This window comes from Helicoverpa zea, chromosome 13, assembly GCF_022581195.2.
Source record: "Helicoverpa zea isolate HzStark_Cry1AcR chromosome 13, ilHelZeax1.1, whole genome shotgun sequence".
Lineage (NCBI taxonomy): Eukaryota > Metazoa > Arthropoda > Insecta > Lepidoptera > Noctuidae > Helicoverpa > Helicoverpa zea.
The window spans coordinates 5,022,303-5,049,216 of record NC_061464.1 but is presented as its reverse complement, the minus strand read 5'-3'; the positions used below and the strand labels follow the sequence as shown (position 1 = coordinate 5,049,216).

The following is a 26,914-nucleotide window of genomic DNA, read 5'->3' as shown; positions in this document are numbered from 1 at the left end:
TATAATGGACAGAGGAAGAATGTTCAACCATATTTCCTACTAGGTGATGATTTTATTGCCGTCAGCCGATACCATCTATGCGCTTTAGAGAACTCCTAATTGCCTAGTGAGGAAAAATCCCAATTTGGTATTTAAATATTTTACCTTTACCGATCAACCTTTAGGAGAAGTTTCCACAAATCAAATGACCACGTGCATTACACAAAAACGTGGAAAAAACTAATTTTCGACCAATCTTATGAATGAATAATTCCCTGTAAGGAAAATTGGATTCAGTATAAAAAACAACGGATGCTCCGCTCGTTGAGGACTCAGCAACAGATGTCGTGTTTAGCATATTTGTCTTACTATCTTCGCTCTTATTCGCGGCTTGTCGCAGTCGCAACTGCACTCCGAGACATGATTTATGTATGCGTCCTTGTGTTTTATTCCTTTACTACTAACATTTTAAATAGTAAAAGTACTGCTATGCAAATATTTTGTTAACCGTGCTATTCAAATTTTGCTTTTGTTTGTTGGGGAAACAAGGACTAGGGTAAAGGCGGGATAGATGCCCCACTTTTTGAAATATGCTTATAATTTAATAAATATTGGTTCTACATTAATAACACCTATGAATGTAACTAGTTTAATCCTTTATGTTTATTTGTGATTTGTCTTTTTGGACCTATATACTACACGTTTTGCAGATTTTAGCTTTTTGTAGACCTCAATTTTTGGGGATAGATGCCTACCCCTATGGATAGTTGCCCCACCTTGAAAATACTAGCGAGGATAGATGCCTACGGTGCGGGATAGATGCCCTTCATACTGTTTAAGTATATTATATTAATAATATTTATTTATTTTTTGACTTTAATTTATTTGAAATGAAAAGTATTTTGCAGTTTTTAAAATATTTTTATATTCATTATCAGATTAATTAAAATTAACACAATAATATTCTAAAAGTATTTGTTCAACAAAAATAATGTATTTTATATTTGAAACACTTATTATAAAATATTAATTATTTAGTTTCAACATGCAAAATCATAAAAATCATTCTTTCTTAAAAACTAAAATAACACAATATACTTAGCATCATAATATTTAACCGGACAGTGCTTTAAGTTTTCTACATCTCGAGCAAAAATTTCTGAAAAGTATAGAGGTTTCATGTAACGAGCACTGACACATTACACATTGAATCCAGTCGGATTTAGACTTTGTTTATTCATAGTTTTCAAAGCATTATATGCAGTTATTTTTATTTGTATCTTTAGGCTCATCCTGCCCATCTCTTTTAGTCTTCTTCACCGGCAAACCTTTAGTTTTCTATTCCTTAACTTTGTTCTTAAGTAAATTGTCTTCATCTTCACTGTTTGAACTGTCAATCATTCGTAATCAATAAAAAGTGTAAATACCTATACATAAACACATGAAAAATATATATTCAAAGCACTTATAATACATTCAGGGTACACGTGGTGTATGGAGGGATAGATGCCCCTAGGGGCACCTATACCGTAAAAAATCAGGGCAACTATCCTTTTTGACAGGGTTAGATGCCCTAGTATTTTTTTAAATAAATAAATACAATAGAGCAACTATTTACATCAAAATGTATACTTCATGAAACAATATACATACGTAATAAAAAAATTGATGGAATTAATATCTACTTATAAAGTTATACAACAGCAAATACGCACCTTTAAAAATTTTACGCTCGCTGTAAGTTCGCCGCGGAGATGAATTCACACACGAGCGAAACGCGACCTCATCCCTCGATGGCGCGTGGCTAATTTAGGTGCGGGGTGCTTGTGGCTTCTAGTTAAACGGTTGTTTCTTAATCGCGAGCATGGGAAGTTAGGTTTTTTTAAAAATGGGGCATCTATCCCACTGCGGCATCTATCCCGCCTTTACCCTAGAGCATCTTTTATGGCACCAAAGAATGAATTCGAAATTCAGATACACCAATGTGTCCACACTAGGTTTTACCTGTGACATTCCGTTCGGAATTCATGTAGGCTACTCGAATTGCCGCCAAATCAAACTGTAAACATGAAAATGTTCGCGATGTAAACAAATATTTAGTGGAGTTGTTGACCGGCGGCGGCCGTCATGCGTAACGTTTGTGATTCGTAATGCATAGCGAGCCGAGCTAAGGACCGCTATGCACTCTGCTAATAGAGCGACGCTGCGACTAATCGCTCAACAATCGGTTGTATGTTCGATTTATAATTAGTACATACTAGATTTATTTCTCAGCTTTTTGTTGTCGTCTACCTCTACTAGGAACTATGCTTTGTTGCGTCTTACATCGCGAGTATTTGTGTCGGAGTATATATTTTTGATTAAACGGAAGAACTATTTATAAATACTAGTTAATATTATCACTTCTAAAGTAATTATATATCTTCTTACTTGCTCTAAGACCCTGTCACTCCAGAGTGCACGTGTGATCTATTAGCTAATTGAGATTGAAACTAACCTGACATTTCACTATTCTGGCATCAGTCTATTTTCGCTGGACAGTGTTTGCAGATAAAGCTAATGCTTAGGATTGAACGTAAATTCGACAGTAGATCATGTATAATTTCTACTCAAATTACCATAATCATTAGAGAAGACCTATTAAGCGATAGACATAAATATTGCCAGATAATAAGATTTTTTGCCGAAAAAAACTGTCCTGACCCCAAAACAAATTAGAATGAGGACACAGCTATTGAATGAAAATGATTTATTTATAAGTGTAAACAAATTCGTACTCATTTTCCAATGACGTCACAATCCTTGCCATTGATAAAAAAATAATGGCGCAGTTGAGAGTCTATTTATATCGAATACGATTAATCTGTACTGTTACGCAAAAGGGAATGGAAGCCTACAAAATAGATATTTTGCCGATGACACAGATCCAAAAATGATCTCATTTTTTTAGACCGAGATTCGTATTTTTGGACTCATTGTAACTTGTGAGTTGTGGCGCAATAACTCGTGAAGTGCTGATATATATACTTTTTATGGGCCAGGTGACGTTTTTGTATCATTTGACGTAACATATTTAAGAAGAATTGTAAAACATCATGATTTTGTATTTAGTGGCTTTTAGTACCTACATTCGTCAATGTACCGTTGTAGCGTTTTAATGGAACATATTTATTTTCCTCGAACAAACGTAGATTATGATGTCACGTCACTTTCAAATTTGATGAGATGACATGAGCTAGTTTTTTCTCTTTTTTCTAAATGCTGGTGAAGAGAGTGTTTTTGAAGAGCCCGGTCTTTTAATCTTTTACCACAAAATATATTCCGAAACTTTTAACTAACTATCCATAATATACTACAAACAGCAAAATACACAAATTCATTAGCATTTATGCCTTAAGTGTTAGTACTCTTTATTGAGTGGCTTGCTCAATGAGACGGATGTTGTCGTAAGAGCAGCATAACACCAACTTATAACAAAGGATATTGCCTTGTTTACTATTTTGTTTCAATTGTACTGCACTCTGTTTGCATGGTATTGTGGTCGAGTTAAGACTATGATAGAAATAAGAATCATTGAGAATTTTCTTTCGAATATAGAGAGAAAAAGTTTCGCCAAAGCAGGTTTGATCTCTCTCTCCTTAAAATTCGAATTGAATACCACCTCCTTTTTTTTTAAGACGTTTAAAATCGGAACCATTATTAAGGATTATGAAACCAACCTTTCAAACAATATTCGAAGCCGCACATGTAAGGACCCAAAGGTACATTTACTTAATGTTATTAGTTCAAACACAACATCTAAGTAATCGTAATATATAACAATTTGTCACATAAGCATAAACAATAAGCCTAGCCCAAACAAAAGCATCAACTGTGGCAACACAACAAGAACTTAAAGCCATAAAAATGTTGCCAGCACTAAGGAATGTTTCGAAACAGTCAAATTCCATGAACCCAAAATATTACGTCGTCAATGTCACGTTGTTTCGCACACATTAGAAATTGAAAACTTGATCTTATTCCTTTACGTTTTTCACAATTTTACCCCTGCCCCGAAGGAACTTTGTTACTCGGAAGTAGTGTTCCAATAGTGAAAGAATTTTTCAAATCGGTCAAGTCGTTTCGGAGCCCTTGGGGTACAAATAAACTAAAAAATATCTCCTGTTTATTATACCTATTAGTATAGATTTTGTATTTTATTCTTGACACTTTACGGACAAAGGCCTCTTCTCATACAGAGAAGGCACGAGTATTGATTGAGGCGTCGAGCACCAAAGGTTTCTCAAAGCGGGTTAGAGTTCAGTTAATTTTAGATTGAGATTTTTTTTCGATTGGCAAATAATGACGTTTAAAAAGACTCGGCCCAAGTTCACTGATATTTAAGATCAGTTTTCTTTAAACAACTGTTTATGTACAATTTTAAAAGTAAGTTATAAGATTATGTTATCAGTGTAAATGGGTTTTAGTCTTAACATACAAATGATACATGCTCTATCGTCTGTTAACAAGATATGAGGAAATATGTACTCAGTGGCCACCTATGGTTCAGTACAAATACACGTGCAGTCACGTTCACGCGTATGGACGGTTAGTTACGTGGGTGGTCATTCTCATTGCCCACGCAAGTGAACGCCAGTGCTTGCTGCCTATCGTGCTATTGTTTTAGTAGGTAAAAGTCATTTGACATTTGACATTTCTGTGAATGTCAAATCGAAAATAAAACTTTAAAATTAAAGGCTATTTTAGTTCTTTCTTAGTTTTTGACAATTAGCTAATCACGTTTCCTGAAGGAATGGAAAAATGGCATAATGGCTGCTATGCTAGCAGGCATTATGCCATATTTTTTATCCGGTTACGGTTTCCATCTCTCTCATCTGTGATTATCATGTATAGTTACGTCATAGGAGATCGATAGCAGTTGGAACGTGACACATTGTCACTCCATTAGTGTACTACTCCGTGTAGCAGGCAGTAGTGTGACGTCACAAGTTCTATGACGCTGTAACAACGTTACAACGCTAGTTCCAACCTATTTATAGCGGACAAACTTTCGATGGGTGTGTTTTCAGCCGCCTCGAGACTCAAGCGTGGGACGTATGAATGTCAGCAGTACACCAGGATGTTACCACATTTGACTTTGACATTACAAAAGGCATTTCACTTCAAATGATCCATTAAACTTAACCATTACTCAAAGTAAAAATGTTTACCTCAGCTGAAAAGCTAGGCACATATTTTCAAGTTCACGAGTTCATTGGAGTTCAGTAATATCTATATTGCAGTAAAACGGCCTATATAAGTAATTTCAACTTTTGTACCCGAGTAGGCCTAGGTTCGTCGGTTCGTCCGTCTGACACTGGCAAGTCACCGCAACCCTGGGGGTCGTTGACCCTGAAGGACTGTCGGTCATAGTCCTCGCGTTACGTCATCGGTCTTGGGGTAAATTTTATTCACTTTGTCGATATGTACTCTATTCTCTATTGGCGGGATAAGCCGCGATGAGTGAGTGAACGAGTTTGATCGACGGGAACGATTCACATTATTGATGGAATATACAGGTGTTTGCGTAGCAAAATAAATGCGCAGTTTCAATCTTTTTTCATTTTGTTCATGAATGTTCATATTTTTGTTGAATTGATTATGTAAAAAATGACTGGAGTTTTATAGAACATTTTAGGCCAATATCTATGAAGAGTTAATAACTTCAATGTGATATTCATATTTTGTTGCCATATCGCCATATTATATGTACATATTAAGTTTTAAAATAAACAGCCCTCAAGTGTAGCACGAATCATTCCACGTATTAAATGTGATCCGTGAGAGTTGTGGGAAGTGTAATGTTTACACTAAACACAATTATGTACCGAAGAGTTGAAGGCACTTTTATAGGTTGTTTAAAGTCGGGAATCGGCCTAGCACCAAACCCGGTACCACTGGCATGTTTACATTTCTCTACGCCTAAGTAAACAGTGGTCTCTGCGCGTTGCACTTTATGCAGCGTGTGTGCCGCAGTCGAACCACACAATCGGACACTTTAGCAAATTACTCCTCTGCAATGGGGAGTACCTATAGTTAGTATAGTATAGTTTTTTACTGAGCTGCATTTTTTTGTTCTGGGTTTAATACCTGAAAGTTTACTTGTTTTTGTTAATAAATATGTAGCGCTATTTTAGTATTGACTGCTATAATAAATTAGATATTTTATAGTCATCTTATTTTTGATTTGCGTGACTAACCTAAAACGATTTAAAAATAGATAAATTATACCATATCTCGAGGTGAACTATAGGTTGTTTTAACATCCTATTGAGACGCCAACCTTGCGTCCATTCGTCATTGAATAAAAAAGCGAAATGGTTAGGGAAACACGTGCCGTGAATGCGTCATAAAACAGCTAAGCGAAGTTCTCGTAATGTGTCGTCCAGTCGTTTTGAACAAGTCTCAATTTAACGACGTGACCGCCACTTACATTATTATGCATAGAGTTATTTGTGAGCCTGCGCAGCTAATGAATGCTTGCTGCAGATTGTGCCGCAAAGTGAACTACTTTTGATAAAACTTTACTACAACGAGAACCTCTCTTAACACGAAAATACTTCGCATAACCCGAATTGTATTTGAAATTCATACAACTTAATATAATTACAATAATTTACTTATGTACTTTCACATTTATGTCACTTATCTACCTCTATATGCGTTGCGAAAATCGGTTTAGCTTTAAGGAGGTCACTCAGGACAATGATCGCAGATCGCAAAGCTTTTAGAATTGAAATATTGCCGGTATTTATCAAGTAAAGGAGATTGTAAATGGTTGCTAGAATTTATGCTTGCTTAATCTTCTAAACTCTAGACTTAGCTTAAGGATATAGTTACCTATGGTCATCTATTGACGTCACGATGATCGAACAAAAAGTCTTCAAGCTTACTACTTTAATAAAGAACTTTGTTTTCAACACTAGTTTGGTCCTAAAATTAGCGCGTTCACACAAACAAAAATTTCAGCTTTCTAATATTAGTAAAGAATCAAATAAATGCGTATGAACCAAAAGATTAATTACGGTATTAACAAAGATAATATTGTTGATGCAACGGTACATAATTATCGAACATTATGTTGAACTCAAATGAAAGAAGATGATTTACATAAATAAATGTGGTTTTTACGAGCGCTTTACGATGTTTGTAGTTTTTATTAAATTTTTTGTTTGTTTGTTTGTTACAGGTTTGGACAACCGGATATCGAACTCAAGGAGTTCAGTGTCACCGTAAGTATCATATTTTATTTAAAAGGGTTCTACTAGTTAACTTTGGGTAACAAACTTTATATGAAGGCGCTGTCCTTTCTACAACTTTCGAGTTATACGGTTGATAAATTGACGTTTATGGGGTTTTAAATGTTAAACATTATCGCACACGAATTATTTTACTAATAGAATCCTACTATGTTATCCACTAGTTAATCATATTTGCCTCAAATATACAGATGTAATGTAATTTGAAAATGAAAAGCAAAGCCCAAAATGAGGGTGAAATATGCTATGTACTTTATCTACAAAATTATAAATCTTTGGTACCACCATATTTTTATCAAATAAACGATTTATTATTTATTTATTTAAAGCAAGATTCTCGTCTGCACATAGAGTCTTATTTCTCTGCAAATCGGTCCAGCTTATCATTAAGGTGTTTTTCTTATAGTTTTTATTTGTTGTTTCCAGTGACGTGGTGAACAAAGACCTCGGCCTATCGGAGAGCGATGACGAAGTGGCGAACTCTCACGCGTTACGACCGTAAGTTCAGTTCCCGTCCCTAACAAAATTACACCCAGTCAGCACTTACCTTTTGTAAGCACCAAGTTTTTAATTGATTTTTATCTCCAGTTGAAACTTAGTTTAAACTACGCGAATGAAATTAAATTATCTTTAACATGTCAAACTTCTTTCATTTACTTTGTTTTCATGGAAGAGGATTGCAGTTTTGTTTTATTACTTGCTAATTTATGCGCCGTTTTAAATGTGTTTTTATTAAGTCGCTTCTTATTGTTTGTCGGTGCTAATATTCTTTATGAGTGTTGACCAAATTCCAAAGCTTAACTTCCTAGTCAATTCTGTTTACAAAATATTCGTTTATTTACTGTGCCACCGTAGATGAGTAGAAAATGAAACAGAACATTCATTTAACTTTAAAATACTATTTCTTACAGGCCCATCTCCCCAATCGGTTCCGGCAGTCCAACGTCAGATAGTTCGTCGCCTTCCGATTCCGAATCGGAGTCCTCTTCCGAGGAGTCCACGCCCATTGCGCCGGCGGCGACGGCTGCAGCCCCGGCCCCCGCGCCTGCTGCCACGGCCCCGGCGCCAGCGCAGCGCTCCTCCTGGAGCCTGTCAAACTTCGCCCCCCCGCCTGCCCACCCGCCCGATCAGACATATGACTCAGGCAAAGATGTCAGACATGCCCTCGCTGATATCAAAGGGAAACCGGTGAGTTTGGAGTTTTAATGTTCTTCTAGATTTTAGTTTAACAGATGATTGTTTCAATGAGGAGGAAACCTGATCATAGATAGTCCAGAAGCTACAGAAGAAGGTTACATACATATCTATAGTCATGATGCCATATTGCTGCATGTTAAGGACATTATGGGTTGGCAGCTCTAGGAATATATAAAAAAAAAATACAGTATTGACCAAAATTATTCCTGTGTACACCAATACATAGAAATCTGCTACATAGAAGTGCCTTGCGACTATTCCACGTATAAACAGTTGCCCTATTTAGCTAGCCAACGCGTTAAACACTGAATGACAAGTTCGGCATTTCAAGAAGCTGTCGTCGACTTGTCGCTTGTCTTACATTCTGAAATATCAGCAAAGTGTTGATAGCAAGCATCAGCAACTAATATATGTATAAGCAGTTCACCATATAAAGAGAGCATCGTCATATGAGAAGAACAATGCACCCAAGCCTTTCTCACGCTGTAAAAATGATCACAAAGCGTTTTGTGTACGTAGTCACTTAAGGCAAGGCTATACTGATGGAACCTGGCATAAAAATTACACTCCGCAAAAGCAGTGGCATTATCTTTGATTGTTGCAATGGGTGTCAAATGATGCAGCATAATAAAATCATAACAAATCACAACGGTCTGACCTCAGCCTAACTTGCAATAGTATCCCATCTATATTAAGCGACCCTTTGCCAGGTGTTATGTTCCAAAAGATAAACACTTCTAAGAAACGAATTGCTCGTACGTTGCTCAGTAAATACTTAGTAACAGCTTTTACAATCTAAGTACTAGTCGATTCTGTGACCGCGTTCAGAACAAACCACTTGTGTTTTGATTTACAATTCGTTTTGCTAAGGAGTACTGCTCGCGAAATATTAAATATTGTGGTTACATGAGAATTAAGTAATCCTTTATGTTTTGGAGAATTGGAGAGACTGGACCTAAATAAACTGAAACTGCCCAAATGAACTAAAATCTCATGCAGTAATGGCAGGATTTGGAGTTTTAATATAATCACCAATATTGTCAGCTGATACTTCCTCAAAATGGACAAGTCCTTCGAAGTATTCAACCATCTGCTTCGTACATTTCTGGCTGAAAATGAAGAGGACGTTACGCAGAAATGGATCAAGCTCTCCTTACTGAAGTGCAGTCTTCGATATGGACTCCTAGCTTTTGAGAGTAGCATTTGTAATGTGCCTTTTGAAAATCAAGAGCTTGTGAGGCGACAGTTCTTCGAGTTGAAGGCGAATTTGTGGCAAGCTGTGGGAGCTGTACACGGGAATATTGCATCCACATGTACTCCTAGCGTTATTGGGGTGAATACTTAGAAAATACTAAAACCTGGCTATGTTTGGTCATCATAGGAGAAAGATAGGATAGGGGGATTGCGAGAATATTAAATATCGGTCCTGAACGATGGCCACGTAAAATCAAGAAACTTCCAATGTGGATTTTACAATTTTTCGTTTGTTGCAGAGTCCAATCTCGGAGATGTCGGATTCGGAAGCATCGTCACCGTCTCCCGGCGTCGTGCGGCGGAGGCGGTCGATACCCAACCGGGTGTCGACTGCATCCAGTGACGAGGACACGCCCAGGCATACGGTAAGATAACAAAGCTGTCACATTAAATATGGTCGTTGATATCAGTAGCCTCATTAGTTATCTAAATTATTGAATGACAGGTCAGAATTACGATCTTCTTCTTTCGTGTCGATGACATGTCATATATTGAGACTACACTATGTCAGCCCAATATGCCGCCACAGTGAGAGCACGGCCGGATGCGCTCATTAAGTCCTCCCGCGAGCAAGTTTCAGGGCACAGTGGACATGCGATTAGGTGGGACATTGTCTGCACTGCAGCCCCGCACGATGACAAGTCAGAGAATTACGATGACCCGGGTGTTATCTTTTGTTTTGTAGACGTCGCCTCGTGTGGTTCCGTCTGCGCCGACGGGAGCGGTGAAGCGTGGTCGGCCGCCCAAGGCCAGGCCGTCCGAGGAGCGGCCGGTGAAGAAGCGCCGCGGCCGCCCGCCCAAGTCCCGCGCGCCCTCCCCGCCCGCCGCCGCGCACCTGCCGCCCGTGCCGCAGCCGCCTGACAGCGACGTGGAGCCCGACCCGCCTCAACATCACCCCCTACAAGACACCAAGACGCATATCTTTCGCAAGGTATGTCTTTTAGCAAATTGAGTCTAAAGTCATAAATCTGGTATTGGGACTTATTTAATGCGTAATGTTTTCACAGGTTTTTACTCCGAAAAAGAGCGACGAGTGCGGTGGCAAGGGCGGTAAAGGTGGTAAAGGAAAGGGTGGCAAGGGCAAGGGGCAGGTGACCATCATCGAGGTGACGGCGCCCGAGGCGGACGAGGAGGAGCGGCGCCACGAGGAGGCCCTCGCGCGGCTGTCGCCCCCCGCCCCCCGCCGCCCCCCCTCCGACCGCGTGCCCGAGCGCAGCTACGAGCGCATCCCCTCCGACCGCATCGCCAACGATCGGATACCGACCGAACGCACCTCCAACGACCGGATACCCGACCGGCCTCTCGACAGAATATCCACGGAACGGACGTCCACGTCAGATCGTTCCTCGTCGGCCAGCGACCGCCTGTCGTCCGACCGGCTCTCCGACCGACCGCCGGACAAAATGTCCATAGATCGGTTGTCCAATGAGAGGATGGCACACGATCGGCTATCGGGCGAGAGGAGTCACGACCGGATAGCGATGGACAAATTGTCGCACGATCGTCTTCCTGACATGAAAAGCCGGTTATCGGACAGCAAGTTGTCTCTTGACAGAGTCGAGAGTAAAGCTTCGCTGGACAGACTAGAGAGTAAAGCATCTCTCGATAGGCTAGAGAATAAGGTGTCTCTGGATAGGCTAGAGAGCAAAGTGCCGCTCGATAGGTTAGAGAATAAAGTGTCGATGGACAGACTGGAAAGCAAGGCCGATAGGTTAGAGAGCAAAGCGTCGCTGGACAGGCTCGAGAGTAAGGCGTCTCTGGACCGGCTCGAGAGTAAGGCGTCACTAGACAGGCTAGAGAGTAAGGCGTCGCTAGACAAGCCGGTGGATCGTATCGTGTCGGAGCGCTATGTCCGCGCGGAAGCTGACGTCGGCTCGGGACTCAAGTCCGGCCGCGGCTCCGAAAGACTTGAAGAGGCGTCTTCCATAGGTGAGTGCAATTACAATGCATTACACATAACTAATGTTTGACGGACCGGTGACGTCGCTGGCAAATGTAAAAGACTTTCTCAGATCGCTTTCAAACGAGCTGCTTTTCTGCTCCGATTTTAAATAAGTAGATACATGTGTATGCGACAGATTTCTTGCCTCGCTGAATTTTCCGTAGAAAGCAAGCAAGCACATTACTTTCTTTTTTCTCTTTTGCATGTAATATTAGTACTTATAGCGCCATCTTCTCTTCAGTATCAGGTCGTGAGCGGACCCGACTGGTGGTGCGGGTGTCGTTGTCTCGCCTCCGCGCCGACACGCTCCGCGCTCTGCAGCGCCCCGCGCGGCACCACGCGCCCAAGAGGACACATGCGCCTACACATGAGGTAGAGTAATATATTACATATAATAACATAATATAATAATGTCAGAACACCTTTTCACACACGGTCGGTTAGCCCCATCATCCTCTTCATCCTCCGAGCCTTTTTCCCAACTATGTTGGGCTCGGCTTCCAGACTAACCAAATGCAGCCGAGTACCAGTGTTTTATAAGGAGCGACTGTCTATCTGACCTCATCAACGGCTAGTAATTTACAACTTATTTTTTCAACAATATTATCTCTATGTCAAAAATGACATAAAATATGTTTTATTTCGTCAGGGCGGTGAAGTAGCAGCGACAAACCACGAACGGACGGACGCGTATGCTGGCCAGACCCCTATATACTTCTCGTACTTCGAGCGGCTGCCGGCCGACGCGCTCTCCGACGAGGAGAGAGATCACAAGTGAGTGTTATCATTACTGTTTTATGGTGCTATCATCACTGTATCATCCTTGTATGTATACTATCTTTACTATATCACAATAGTATATTTACTATGTATCATAATATCACTATATTACGCTTATGTTATCACTACACATAATGTTCCTATGTTAGCAACACGTTACTGTTACTGTATACCAACCTACCCATTATATCATTGTATTTAGTATAATAATTAAGCTATCCTCACTTTACTATCAAAGTTTAGTTAAAAGTTTTATTTTTCAAAATCTTCTTACTATTGACATTACAACTGTTTCATTGTAAAAGAATCGATACACTTATCAAGAACCTTTTCGTTTCAACCATACTGCAACTGTCTTTCCCTCTCCCCTTTCCCCATCTTATACTCTACTAATTTTCACATTTTCATCATCAAACATTTCATTCACTAATCATACAATACAATTGTTGTTACTAGCCGTAACGCAAACATTTCTCTCGACAGATACTATTTAGAAGAAGCGACGCGACTCCGCACTGCCGCCGAGAAGGAACAAGAACCCTTACCTCGCGTCATGTTATACCTCGAGTCAGTACTGTGCTTCGTTCTGACCGGCCGAGTACTGGAACTCGAACTCGACACTAAAGGCGCCTTCACCATTTACCGGGAGACCATAGAGTATATAAAGAGTATACACTCTATGCCGCAGCGGTTTAGGGCGTCGCCTCACGATACTTTTAATAAGCTGGATATACTAAGGTAATTAGTTTTTGATTGTTAAAGAATTGGTATTGAAAAACTTTGTTGAGTATGGTAAAAAAAATGAAAGATTAGTCTTTAGTAGATCATTTTCTAGCTCAATGAGAGAAGGACCAAATATTTACTAATTTTGTCGTTATTGTGAATTTATATTTCCTGCAGAATGTGCACTAGAATAAAATAACCCAAACTTAAAATCAAATAGTAACTAAGTCCCCGAACTTCTTCCCTCACTTGGATAAAAAGTAGCCCAAAACCATATATGAACTCACAGTTCCATTTTCAAATGTGAATGTAACAAATAAATCTACAACATTTTCTATAAAATTTCCAGCCTACGCGTTCAAGCGCTCCTGTATCTCCGAATGTTCAAGATGTACAATCGCGAAGTGAAGGAATACAACAAGATCGTTCACGAGTACCAACAGAAGGTACGTGCTGATGTCTGTATCAATTTACCTTTTATTTTTATTTCTTTTTTTAGTTTTTCAAACACTTTTCTCGTTGGCTGTACTGTTGTAGGCATGTAACTTGGTAAGAATTGATAAATGAGTCCTATTATTTTGGAAGAAATAACGTGATTAAAAATTACTGATGGCAATAATTATAGAATGATAAGCTTATTAAAAATGTGTGTTCTTGCCGAGTTATATGCTTTGACATTACTTTTAGTTTAAAAAGTATTTTTACCATTTTTCCATGGAATTTAATTACATTGATACATATCATATACGGAAAAGTGGCTGACTCATAGTAGAATACAAATTGAAATCACTTCCTGTACCCGGATAGAATATAAGGCTATATTCTGTCCTATGTCAGCCGGGGATAGTGTAGCCTTCAAAGAATGAAAGAATTTTTCAAATCGTTTCAGCAGTTTTAATGAATTTTAAAATATATTTCCACTTAGTATACTCATAATAATCTGCGTATACAGCATTTTTATACAGTTATCCAAATTCAGTTTTCTTAATACCTTTCCTTTTTTATAAGTTACCCCCACTTAATACTAAATTCCACTGTATCGTTCAGCCGGCGCTAGCGGAGTCCGTGTCCCCGCTGTCGCCGACGCCGTCGCCCGCGGGCTCGGTGGGGTCGGTGGGGTCGGCGTCGGGCTCGTCGGGCTACTGCTCGCTGGCGCACTCGGTGCCGGCGCATGCGCACCAGGCGCTGCTGCTGCTCAACAAGTACTACGCCTTCCTGTACGTCGCGCACGATCTGTGGGAGCAGGCTGATTCATTGTGCCGGCTGAGGACTAATAGAGGTATGTGTTAGACATATATGTTGTGACTAGCTTCTGCCCTTCTCGGTTTCACCCGCATCCCGTGGGAACCTCTACACGAACCCGAATAAAAAGTAGCCTATAACCTTCCTCGATAAATGGGCTATCTAACACTGAAATAATTTTTCAAATCGGACCAGTAGTTTCTGATATTAGCGCGTTCAAGCAAACAAACAAACAAACTCTTTGGCTTTATAATATTAGTATAGATAAGAAAATAAATAAATAACAAAATAAATTTCAATCACATATTAAGATAGACAAAAAGTGTTATTTCAAACATGATTTCATGTTAAGACTAGATTTCCGCCCGCGTCGTGTTCCAAAAAACTCTTCAAAAGTCCGGGATAAAAACTATCCCATGTTCTTTCTCAAGGTCAACTCTATCTATGTACCAAATTGTATTAAAATCAGTTCTGGTGGTTTAGACGTAACAGATGGACAGACAGAGTTACTTTCGAATTTATAATATTTGTAGGTATTTACATAATTAATAATCTTACATTACCCTTAGTTTAGACAGGCTACATTTTTGTACCTGTAGCTTCAATGTAGTCGTGGTGGCTTAGTGGGTAAAGCACCTCTCAATTATGAGTGTGTGGGTTTGATTTCAAGTCAGGCTAGTACCAATGCAACTTGTTCTAAGTTTGTATGTACTTTCTAAGCAAATCTTAGACACCAATGGCTGATAAAAAAGTTGAATGAAAACATCTCGAGGAAACCTGGACTACATAGTCTGAAATCACCAACCCGCATTGAGCAAACGTGGTGATTAATGCTCAATCCTTCTCCGTGTGAGCGGAGGCCGCAGCCCAGCAGTGGGACGATAAAAAAGACTAACTTTGAGCTTCAACATAGTGTCCTTCAACATTGCAGACATATGCCACATTGCTCAGCAATAAATTACTCGGATGTCAATGTCTGTAAAATATTTTAGGAATGGCCAGGCAACTTTTTGCCACTAGACGCGCCCTTATAACTACTTTATATTATATATTATGTAAATGTGTGTTTCAAAAAGAACATTCTTCGTCATTAAACTTATATATTAACATGACTTTTCTCACATTACAGATCTGTTCATATCAGTGGACCGTAAATGCGGGCCGTTGTCGCTGTCGTCGACGTTCCGTCACCTCGTGCAGTACGTGCGTCACGCCATCTCGCTGCTCAAGCACGTGCCACGCGACTGACGCCCCATACGACACCCCACCTGACCTACACACAGGAATACACAATACAAACACTCTCAAAACGCCCTCTATACTCCCTTTCAGTAGACACCCAACTAAAGCTGAACAATCTTGATACTTTTTACGCAAATATGTATTAAAGAAATGAATTACTGCTTAAAATAATTATTCTATTGAATAATAATTGTTATTATTGCAATGTAACATTGATTTTTGGCCGAATTTTGTTATTAAATTGAATTTTAAAATAAAAAGTTAAATATCAAGATTGTTTACGTTTAGTGAAGTGGCTACTCAAATGGAGTGTTGACGGAACTGCTTGCAACAGTCAACCGCTCTCGAGTAAGCTGTAACAACATATCTTGTATGACTCTAATGTGTGAGATTTTTGACAGCCTTCAGCGGTTCATTGGTACAAGCTTCAAATGTCTTTATTGTCAATATTTCACGGCTGTAGCGATTCGATAACGCTACGTAGTTATAGTTTCATTGAACGAATGTGAATGCTTCACCGTCCTTCAATGGAAATAGTATGCGTCGTCCAATCGCTACAATGTGTGAAATGGCTCGCTACGCATTTATGAGAAGATCGATTGTTCGATAGTCGTCTTACGGCATAAGTTTTGTAACTCAGCAATATTGAATGAGAGTTCGTCAGTAGAAGTTATCCCAATAACAGCGTGATATCGGTTGAGTGCGCATCTGACCTACGAGCAGTGGGCTCGAGTCCGTACACGACAATATCGCTAAACTCAGTCTTCGCATTTCGTTCTCTTCCCAAATCGATGACCAAAAAGCAAAATGTAAAAATTTGTAAGAAAATTGTAAATAAGGCATCGTTGCGTAGCAACGGGCGAGCGACGAGTCACGTGTTGGCCGACTCTGTAATTATAAGTGATAGACTAATCATATCTTAAGTGTTTTTCGTTGTAGCGTTACTTCCCTATCAATGGAAATGTTTTACTGTCGGGAACACATATACGAATTGCTCGTTTCTTAGTGTTATGGGAGTTATACGACAAAAATAATATTTTGATCGCATGTGGGCCAATCGAGTATATTATTAATATCTCAACATGTATGGGATCACCTGTAGGTCTTCGCAATAATTTACTGATTTATACTTTCGCTGTGTTGATTTACGCGAGTGATGTCTGATATGATTTATTATTTAGTTTAGATGTTTAATGTAGTGCAACGGCGACAAACTGATCACTCGACGATGTAACGGGGCGATTCCACTTGACACCAATTATATCAAATACATTGTGCTTCGCTCAAGCCGCCCGGTACATAACAATCAGCTTACAAATTACGATACTGACTTAAAAGCAAGGTTGACGGTGCAAGCCTGACAGGCTGATTATCGAAATTGATTGTGACTATAATACGACGTGATATTTCATCTACCTCATCAAACGTTAAGGTCGCTACTTAAACATAGAGTTGATACAAAAATACTTCCGCACTAATATACTTCCATACGGACAGACAACAATGACTAGGTGACAAATTAGTAGTAAAGAAAAATGAAATGAGCCGTTAAAGACTGGCTGAATATTTTTCTACCAAAAGTCATTGTTGATTTGCACTTGAATAATGTTGGGCATAAGAAAGATTGCAAAATGAGAAATAGATTCTTTGGATAATGAGTTAATGTTTAAAGTAATGTACCGGACAGCTGAGAGCGTCGCACATATCATCGTATAGCGAACAAGACGTGTTCCTATCCGCCAGATAACTGAACACAGAACAATCATTGAGCAAAACCCTGTTTATTGTCATGTCTTCACATATAAACATTATTTCGTATACATATCAAATAATTTGGGGACAAATCAAATAGTTTCATCAATATTATCAATGTCGATCTATATAATTTTGTACGCTTAGAAATCGTTAAAGTACGCGACCGGGACCGTTGTCTCTGGTCATTGCATTATTCACATTTTTTGGAGTGACAATAATACTCTGTTAGGGGAGCTAGATTCGTTTGTATGTATTCCACAATACCCTTCAACGCAATGGAGGAAGAAAATCATTTAACATAATCGTTTCGATCGTGAAACACTATTCTGAACAAAACAAAATAAATATTCCTTTCGTGTAATAATAAAAAAAGTTCAAATATATTTTAATGAATACTTTTAAAGAGTACAATATAATGCTTGACATGAACAGATTTGACTCTGCGACAAAGTGTCCGTAACACCAACATATTATCTATTTCTCTCGGTTGTTTATCAAATTTATGTTGTGATTGTATATACATAATATTATAATATTATACATTTTGTAATGAATATACATGTTAGTGCCAGATAGGTTTTTGTATGAACGTTTATAGTAAGTGGTGAGGGGCGATCCGCCGGCCGCGTATCGGGAGCGACAAGAGATGCCTTGTACATAGTATATTGTAAGAAATGTGTAGTTTTCACTCTATATTTTAATTTATATTATGTAAACTATATTTATAGCTAAGCGGACAAGGAGAAATTAACATAATAATGTTTGTATAATGGTGCGTGATCGGATGTGCAAGTGAGGCCTGGCGTGAGTGCAAGTTCGAATCCCGTCGTGACACCATTTGTTATAGTAGAGCTTGCAGCGTTCAGTTGTAGTGATAGTTAGCGTTACGTCTACCGCTAGTTACCGCAGCCTCGCACCGGCCGCCGCGTTCTTCCCAACACGTTACAATACTGTCCTCATACGTCACGGTCAAATCTCTAGTTGAACACATCACACTATAGTGCCGGGAATTATTCCAATTAGATATAGTTGTAAATTAGTTCTAGCTAAATAGTTATGCGCTCTAGTTACGCGAGTGTAAGGACGTTCGCGTGACGGAGTGCTCGATATCAAGTATGCGTAAGTTAAGGTTTCGTCTGTTGAGGTGATGCAATCTGGATAGTAGTGTAACAGTAGGAACGCTCGCACAATGTGTATCTATTGTTTAACGTTGCGTTCATTTTGTTGGTCTTAATTCGATATATTCGCAGCAATTTGACATTATCTCGATAACCATCGGTACTTATCCGCACAAATGTTTTATTTTAAATTTTAGTTGATTATTTTATTTATTGTGGCATTGTATTACTTTTAATTTAGTTGCACACTAAGCGAAGTTTACTTAAATTGATTTGCGAGGCGTTTATCAAAGATCTGGCATTATCGAGTCTTGCAAACTATTGGCAGTCTACCATATGTGAACCGATTCACGATATTTTGTTTAATTTATTATTTTTACAAATGAAAAATCATAAACTGCATCTCGTTCGGAAACTCGCGTCTATGTACTTGGTTTTTGTTATCGTTGTAGTTCATAATGAGTTATAATACAATTATATATTATTATTTTTGTTTTGTTGCTTATTTTGTGATTAAGCTATTAGTTTGGCCTTATTATTATTTAATGTATCACAAAATTACCATTGACAAAATAACTGTGATCGAATAATTTACTTACGAATCCACAAATTTATTTATTAATGGTTATTCAATTATGGAATCATTGAATTACTTAATTTGACATTTCCAATGTATCATTGAATTTATCCAGTTTGTGAGTACTGCGGTGTGACGGTCCATGGCTGTCCATGCAGTGACTTCTATGAGATTGTTTGCACTTGTCTATGTAAACATGTCCCCTCTACCGTGTCAATGGATTACTTAAATACATTAGTTCTTCCCCCACACACGTGTATTTCTATATTTCTCACCATTTTGAGGTACAATCTAAATCTCAATTAAATGAGCCCTAAAATTGAAACCAAATTGACAATTATTATGGTAAGTTGAACAAGTGCGCGCTGGTAAGAAAGCATTAGACGATTGTTTTAGGAAATTGTAAAATACTGTTTTCTTTTTTTTAATAGCATCTTGTGTTGATAGCATGTATAATTTGTTTTTTTTTTTATTCGCGTTAAGAATTATGTATAAATTTGTTTTCCTCTAATTTTATTATTTGTGTAACTATACCTTATGTTATTGATAATAGAATACATTAATTTTTATGTATGGATTTATATTTGTTTCTTTATTTTACCTTTCCTTTTTGTTTGACGGAGGTGTGTGCTAGCAGACATAGACATAGTCAATTCGGATTCAATATACATTCTAGTGATAATGTTTGGAAGGGAGCTACTGTCGCAGTGAGGACCGCGTTTATTATGATACGGACGCTTTAATTAAGTGATAGTGTAATACAAATGCCTTTTGTCAATTTGCCACGAGACACGTGTCAGAGCTAGCTGTCGCCGCCATACTTGCCGTGCGGCATCACGCCTTATTGCAAGTGTCTTCTCAGCTGCCCATTTTAGAGTAATTTTGAAGCACTTTATACAGAACCCATACTGCGGATTCAGTACAACAGCTCGAGTGAGAGTCGATCTTTGTGAGACGGGATACGCTTCACCTTAGAATAGTCTTAGAATAGCTCTGTTCGACTGTACATAAGTAGGATACAATACTTTAATACGATGTACCTGCATTAAACACCAATCGACACAATACCTACTTATTGCAGAAATGATATGAAAATATCTCGATAGCCATATATTTATCTCAGCTTCCACAAAATATTTGAACACCACAAGCAGCCTTTGTTCGACGTTTATACAATAACTGAATATTATGCATTTATGAATAAGATTTAATACATAATATTGATGTTAGAATAGGTTAAATGATACAAAGTACAACGGTATGTAGTTACTGAAATAGTAAATGAAAGCAATAATAGTACTTTAGTCGCCTGGAAGCGGCAAGCACAGTCGGGTGCGGCTGCCATACCTCGAGATATCACGCGCAATCGCTTCCAGTACTACTAAGCAAGCGTCATGGAGTGGTACATAAAGTTGGGAGTTATAAAGGAATGCATATATGTTATGTTAAACTGCCTACGACCATCGCTGGTGTACTGAATCCGCGGTATAACAAACACCAGTTTGCAAAGAGATATCAATTATAAAGCTCGTATATTTGTATGTAGTCGTCTGTGTGGTTAGATCGTACCGGATCGCTGCAAGCTCGCGGCCGCCAGCGACGGCCTAACGATACGCGCTTTTGTATACGATAGATAAATAGTTTTGCGATAAATATGTTTACGCAGCGATCGATATATTTATGAATTAGATAATATTTATAGATATCATTCACTTGCACTTATATTTATAGTTGACGTTAATACATTTAGCATAGGATTATTCAGTGTGCTGCGTTTGTGTGAGTACACATATTGTTCAGCCCGCCGTGCGACTTTACGCGCCAGTCGTGTATCTCGCGTTCAGCCGCACACTTTGTCAATAGCCACGTGACTCGCGCAAGCGCAGCGCCTCAGCGTTACTAAGGCAGCATTCACACGTCGCAACTTTACATAACTTGGCAATCGGAAGACTGCTTGTGATGAGTAGGATAATGAAATATGTTAAAACAAATGAGTCGATAAAACTCCAGTTAACGTCGGTACCTACATATAAGAATGTAACTAGCACTTGATTCCATTTTGTTAAATGTTAGAGTCCTTATTGTTCGCTAGTGCTCATTTTACTTTACCTGACTTCCAACAAGAAGGCTATGTGTTCGTAGAGGGTTTCACGTAGAATGTTCTAGTTTCTCTGTCAACGATTCGATACCTAAGCTCAACTATAGATATAGGTTTAAGAAGACTTGCTGCTTCCGACCTTTAGTTAGCAGTTTGAATGTCAGACTTTATTTTGCAAATATATATTTTTGTATCGAAACACCCTCAGCCTAGAACACTAACGCCAAGTTTACATATTTATACTCATCTAGTGGTTCTGTAATATTCAAAGAACTCAACACAATCAGCTCATTTACTTAGTCAAATATTTAAAGTTATACCTGTTACACACATTATTATACTGTTATAACTTTGCTATACCTAATTAAATGTTTGTTGTCATCGTTTATTTGCCATACCAACGCAAAGATAAGATGTTAATTAAGGTAAAATAAAACTGCAACAAAAACCAACAATTTATGACACCAAGCAATTAAATATAAGTTACCATTAAGCGAAACCATTAAAACAATAACGTTGTATATTGTGAACTAGCCACGCAATGCTGAAGTGAGTGTCGTTCATACGAGTAGTAATGAATAAGCGTGCACGTTGAATATTTTTGCAGTGATTTTGATGCGCAGATCTGTCGAGACGTGGAGCCGCGCAGCCTCCACGTGAGAAGGGGAATTGAATTCGTTTATTTTAGAGTTAAATAAAGTTCAAATGGGAAATTTAAATTGTGCCTTAGTGACTAATCGTTTAGCTCCAATTTCGTTTGGAATCTCTCGATCTTGAGACGCGGTTAAGAGATGTGTAACGTTATTTTCATCGATGTCGATTTGAAGTATTAACTTCGCAGTATTTCTGGTATTCACTGCACTGTATAGTAATAGCACTAAATGTAAAGAGATTATACAGTGGTTCAACTGAGCAACCCTTCCGACTTATAGTTGAACTAAATTAATGCAATAATATTTAAACAATATTTTTGTTTTATTGGATGTTGTGATTGATTATATTTACAATAATACGTAGAGCGGTATGTATATGTCGTAGCAATAACTTTAAGTGTGGCAATAAGGTTTAGTGCATTTGCTTTTGTGTCTCTCGAGTAAATAACGATGTATATGTATAGAGTACCCAGTGGCAACTAGCTGACGCTGTACACTGCTTACATCATCATGTACGTACCTACAATAAGTTCAAATTCTTGACGTTTTAAAAGTATATTTATATTTTATAATATATTATCTCAAGTGAAAGTAATTAGTGACGTAGTGAATCAAATGTATCGAGTATCGTGTGTCTGGTCAATGTTCATGTCATGTCCTAGCGCTCACTCTGCTTGTCTGTCGCTTACACTCCCGCACATCTCCTGTGATCCTCCACTCGTCCGACACACAGTATTAGCGTAAGTCAAAGTGCCAAGAGTCGCGAATCCTTTCCTAAGTGCAATTCCTTCTCAATTACTCTGTACCTACCTACACCTACGTCTGACGTCGCACCGCACCGCGGCTGTCGCTGTGTCCTCTCGCTTAGCCAAACTTATCTACTACGGGATACTTTTAACCATAAACACCAATGTTATCATAAGACCATTCTAATTTAAGTGTCCTAGCTTTAACAAGATTGTGTGTACCTATCTACAAACTTGTTGCCTGTTATGTTTTTGTTTGTATTTGTTTCTCTTCCTTTCTCCCTTCTTTCATTTCCTCACATTTCGAAAGTGTCCCGCAAGTCAAAGTGAGAAAATAATAATAATAATGTATAAATTAACGAAATCCCATAACGTTTAACTTAACGATACTAGCAGCTAATGTTAATGATATTCTAAATTATGTTTTGTAGTGGATGTTTTTATTCTCGATATGATAGCATAAAGTACGAGGTGGTCTTCGTACGTTAACAAATGTTAGATCAAATGTAAGTGGCGGGACGACGACGTCGGGCCTTCGCTGTACCACACTGAGCGGCACGAGCCGATGTTACGTACCTTTGTAACGAGTAGAACGCGTGTATTAAAATAAGGGACAAACAAATTATAGTATAAAATTGTTTACCAGACGCCCCGTATCGGGCGTTAGACGAAAATATTATTTTTCTTAGATCACATTATATTGTAATAAAATGGTATAGAAGTATGCGTGCGGCGATGCGACCGGGGAGGGGATGCGCGCGCACGGTCGGATTAAAAAATGATATTTTTTTACGAGCGCGGCAACCTCCGCCCCATCCGCACTGCACGCACTCATATTTGTTATGTTTAAGAGGAAATATCTATTGTCTATTCCAAGGGTTGAATAACTACCAACACTTTTTTATATTACAATAATTATAGAAATTATTATTGAACCTGTCGTTTTCTTAGCTATTTTTATACCTTCTAGCTACAAAATCCGTTAAAAAAAAGCTGTTCTGGAGAAAGATAAGCTGTCTACACTTGCAGAAGACACACAGTGACATCATATGGAAACGGTAAGGAATAATCAGAATCTAGCAAGTCAGGACGTATAGGCTTTCGATGAAAAAAATACACATGTATTTGTTGATTCCCACATTTATTGTAAGTAGTACCTAATTTAATACATATAACAGATCTTGAATAGATGACTGATCTTTGAAAAGAATAACATTCAAACGTTACACATTAGCGTCGTATTGTGAATAGGACAAAAGCTTTTCATCAGGTTGAACAATCTGTTCATTGTTCATATAACACATATTTGACAGCCTTAATGCTTCCTGCATGGGAAGGTAATTCTAAACATCTCTTATATAACACTTTAATCACCGAAAACTACATAATATATCTCAAAAAATGTATTTCATGCAGACTCGTACTTGGCGTGCCACAAGGCACTATTTTATGCCCGAAACTACTTTTTTTATCTCTTACTTTAGGGGTAGTTCTTGGAACATGCCAGCCCCGTTGATCATACATGAGTAAACCTTACAACTACACAATATTTATATCCTAGAACATAAGTAACAGGATGTCACTGACGCGTGAACATCTTACCTAAATAAGTTTATAGCGACAGATGAAGTGGGATTTGCTAATAAGATTCAAATAGACCCAACATCCATCCAGCAACCATATTAATTTTATATGACTGTAACCAAAAAAGTTGTGCATTCGCAACGTTTTTCTTTTTATAATCTTTTTGCGAATAATAAATCTCAAAGCACACAAATCCTTCGTATCGCTCTAAAAATCTTGACACCTTAAAGACTACATCACAAACTTATGTATTTATAATTAAAAGTAAAATCACATTATAGCTTTTATATTCTCATTGGTTTAACTACAAGAAGCATCAGGAGAAGGAGCGAGTCTTAAGTCTTAACTTTGAGACAGCTGTGTTGCTATTGTGATTTGACTAGTGAGTGTTTTATTTCTTTGGGATCATTTGTTTTTGTTGGTGTTGTAACCGAGTAACTGTTTTAAGATCGTGTTTTTGAGAAATGGATTATATGGTCGAAGTACAATTGGGAGAGGATGCAACGGTATGCTTAGGGCTTCAACTGGATTTGGTACAGCCGATGGTAGTGAGGATGGTGCTTGGGCTGAAGCTGAATTTAAAGACGCGTCTGGGGCTGCACCTGGCTCCTGCTGGGCTGGTACTTGCGCTGGATTTATTTTCTGGCTTTTTGGCTTCTTCCGGTTCTTTGCTTTCATCCCTTGCGGGCGAATCTTACGATTTTCCTGTAAATAGAGAATTCATATTTAGAAGGCTGATCTACTTAGCAACAGTTGGATTATTGCAATGAGAAGTAAATAAAAATAGAATGTATTTACTAACATCTTGTTCAAACTAGGGATTGCAATCTCGATATCTTAGCTTTTTTATGGCGTGATTGATCTCGGACGAAAAAAGGACAGTTGGTTGCGAGTATTAAGTATTAAGTTTTTTTTTTAAAATAAATATTTGACGGCGCTCCCGTGGTTCTAATCACGATTAGAATCATGCGTACAATAACTGTCACTAATTATTACCAGTCACCCTACATGTAACTAGCTAGCTGTTTCACTGCAGCTTCACCCGGGTCCCGGTGGAACTTCTTCCTGTACCTACCTGGACAAAGTATCTCAGAATATACTCGGGGAGTATAGAACTTGTTTTTCATTTATATCAGTGACATAATTTTTCAAATTGGTTCAGTACTTTTTGAGCCATTACACAAACAAAAAAGAATGGTTCCTCTTTATTAGCTATATATTAGAATAGATGTCTATATATGTGTATGTATCTGTCTGTCTGTGTCTATAGTGTGTATGTTCTTATCAGAATCAGCCTCACATTATGTGCTGATATTATTTTTTTAATAATATTAATTACAAAATTGTAGCAACGCATTATGGCAGAGCTCACAATTGACCTAGTAAAATTAAAACAGAATTTTGTACACACCTGTATACGGTTTAGTGACTTCTGTTCCTTTTTAGCTCTGTTATCTGCAGCCTGGCCAATTCTTGTAGATCGCCGCCTTTGAGTCAATTGCAGTGGAGTTTTGCAATTACTGCTTCCAGCAAAACGCATCTTGCATACTTTCCCCTGACGTTGGTTTTTACTAGCTTGTTTCTTTGGCTTTTGTTTAGATTTTTCAGCGGCACTGATCTGCTGACTTATTGTTTGTAATGTGACACTCACACTGGCAGAAGCCTCCTCACCTATAGTGCCCTCTGCTGGTTCAGTAATCTGTTCACCTGCTTCTAAAGCACTCGCTAGCTCAATAGTTTTTTTATAGTCTAAGTTCCCGGCCTTGAACAGCTTCAGACGGATTCCATCACTGCGCAGACCAAAAACAATTTGATCCCTTAAATTTTCCTCCAGATGCGCCTCAAAATCGCAGTTTTTACTTAATTTCATCAACTCTGCTGCGTACTCTGCTACACTTTCACCAGGTAATTGGCTTCTCTTTCGGAATTTGAATCTCTCTGATAAAACACATGGCTTCTGCCGAAAGTGCGTGTCTAACAATTCAACCGCTTCCGAATAGCTGATGGTGGATGGTTTTTTTGGACTAGCTAATGTAAGCAATAACTCGTAAGCCTCCTCACCCATCAATGCAATGAGTGTCGGCAATTTTAAATGATGTTGAATTTTATTGGCGATGAAATACATTTGTAAACGATCAACATAGGCTGACCAATTCCCATTTTTAACGTCAAATTCTCGCATTATGCCTGCAGAAATCCTTATTTTACTTCAAAACAAGTATTTATTTAGTCATTTAAACTATAAACTTTGAATCGTGAATTTATATGGATTAAAATATCTTCAAAGTATGCAAATTGTGATGCAAATATCACGAACCTTAAATACCCGCACAGACTGGTAGTACTAAGAGCAAAGACAATACAGTGAGAGTGAATATCTGAATACCCGCAAATATAGGAAATGTTTTGATTGCTGTTGACGTTTCTATGACTAAGCCGCTGAGCACACGACAGAAGAAAAAGAAATACAGTCGGATTCATTCTCAAACGATCGAGGTTGAAAAATTATATTCTATTTCGTAAAAAAATAGAAAATATTTATATGAATTATGGAATTTAAATTCCGTGAACTTTATTTCGGCGTAAAAAAAACAAGTATTAAAGCTTAGAGTAATCATTTGCAAGCTAAAGCTTCCTCTCTCCTAACCCACTTATTTTGCTGTGTCCGACAGGGTCCTGTGAACTATTTATAAGTACTACCACCTAAGAATACATGTGAAAAGCAA

At 38.3% G+C, this 26,914-nt stretch overlaps 2 protein-coding genes across 8 annotated transcripts in view; one reads left to right on the top strand and one right to left on the bottom strand.

The window, feature by feature from the left end:
• Nucleotides 1-19,688, top strand: part of LOC124635867 (AF4/FMR2 family member 1-like) — a 153,963-nt gene extending 134,275 nt beyond the window's left edge. For 6 of the 7 annotated variants that reach the window (XM_047171819.1, XM_047171817.1, XM_047171814.1 and 3 more), the window contains 12 exons: nucleotides 7,208-7,250; nucleotides 7,704-7,775; nucleotides 8,189-8,465; nucleotides 9,968-10,093; nucleotides 10,414-10,659; nucleotides 10,736-11,657; nucleotides 11,912-12,042; nucleotides 12,320-12,444; nucleotides 12,934-13,188; nucleotides 13,523-13,631; nucleotides 14,221-14,452; nucleotides 15,545-19,688. In XM_047171819.1, coding sequence (XP_047027775.1) covers nucleotides 7,208-7,250; nucleotides 7,704-7,775; nucleotides 8,189-8,465; nucleotides 9,968-10,093; nucleotides 10,414-10,659; nucleotides 10,736-11,657; nucleotides 11,912-12,042; nucleotides 12,320-12,444; nucleotides 12,934-13,188; nucleotides 13,523-13,631; nucleotides 14,221-14,452; nucleotides 15,545-15,663 — 2,657 coding nt within the window. In that variant the 3' untranslated portion in view covers nucleotides 15,664-19,688. The remainder of the gene's footprint in view (nucleotides 1-7,207; nucleotides 7,251-7,703; nucleotides 7,776-8,188; nucleotides 8,466-9,967; nucleotides 10,094-10,413; nucleotides 10,660-10,735; nucleotides 11,658-11,911; nucleotides 12,043-12,319; nucleotides 12,445-12,933; nucleotides 13,189-13,522; nucleotides 13,632-14,220; nucleotides 14,453-15,544) is intronic. The other variant, XM_047171818.1, reaches the window with a different exon arrangement.
• A 4,040-nt stretch (nucleotides 19,689-23,728) lies between these two features.
• On the bottom strand, nucleotides 23,729-26,594 carry LOC124635726. The gene is made up of 2 exons (XM_047171677.1): nucleotides 25,600-26,594; nucleotides 23,729-24,893 (listed from the first exon to the last, which is right to left on the bottom strand). Exons 1-2 carry the CDS (start codon nucleotides 26,368-26,370, stop codon nucleotides 24,594-24,596), a joined length of 1,071 nt encoding a protein of 356 aa, XP_047027633.1. The 5' UTR covers nucleotides 26,371-26,594; the 3' UTR covers nucleotides 23,729-24,593.
• Nucleotides 26,595-26,914: the final 320 nt, after the last annotated feature.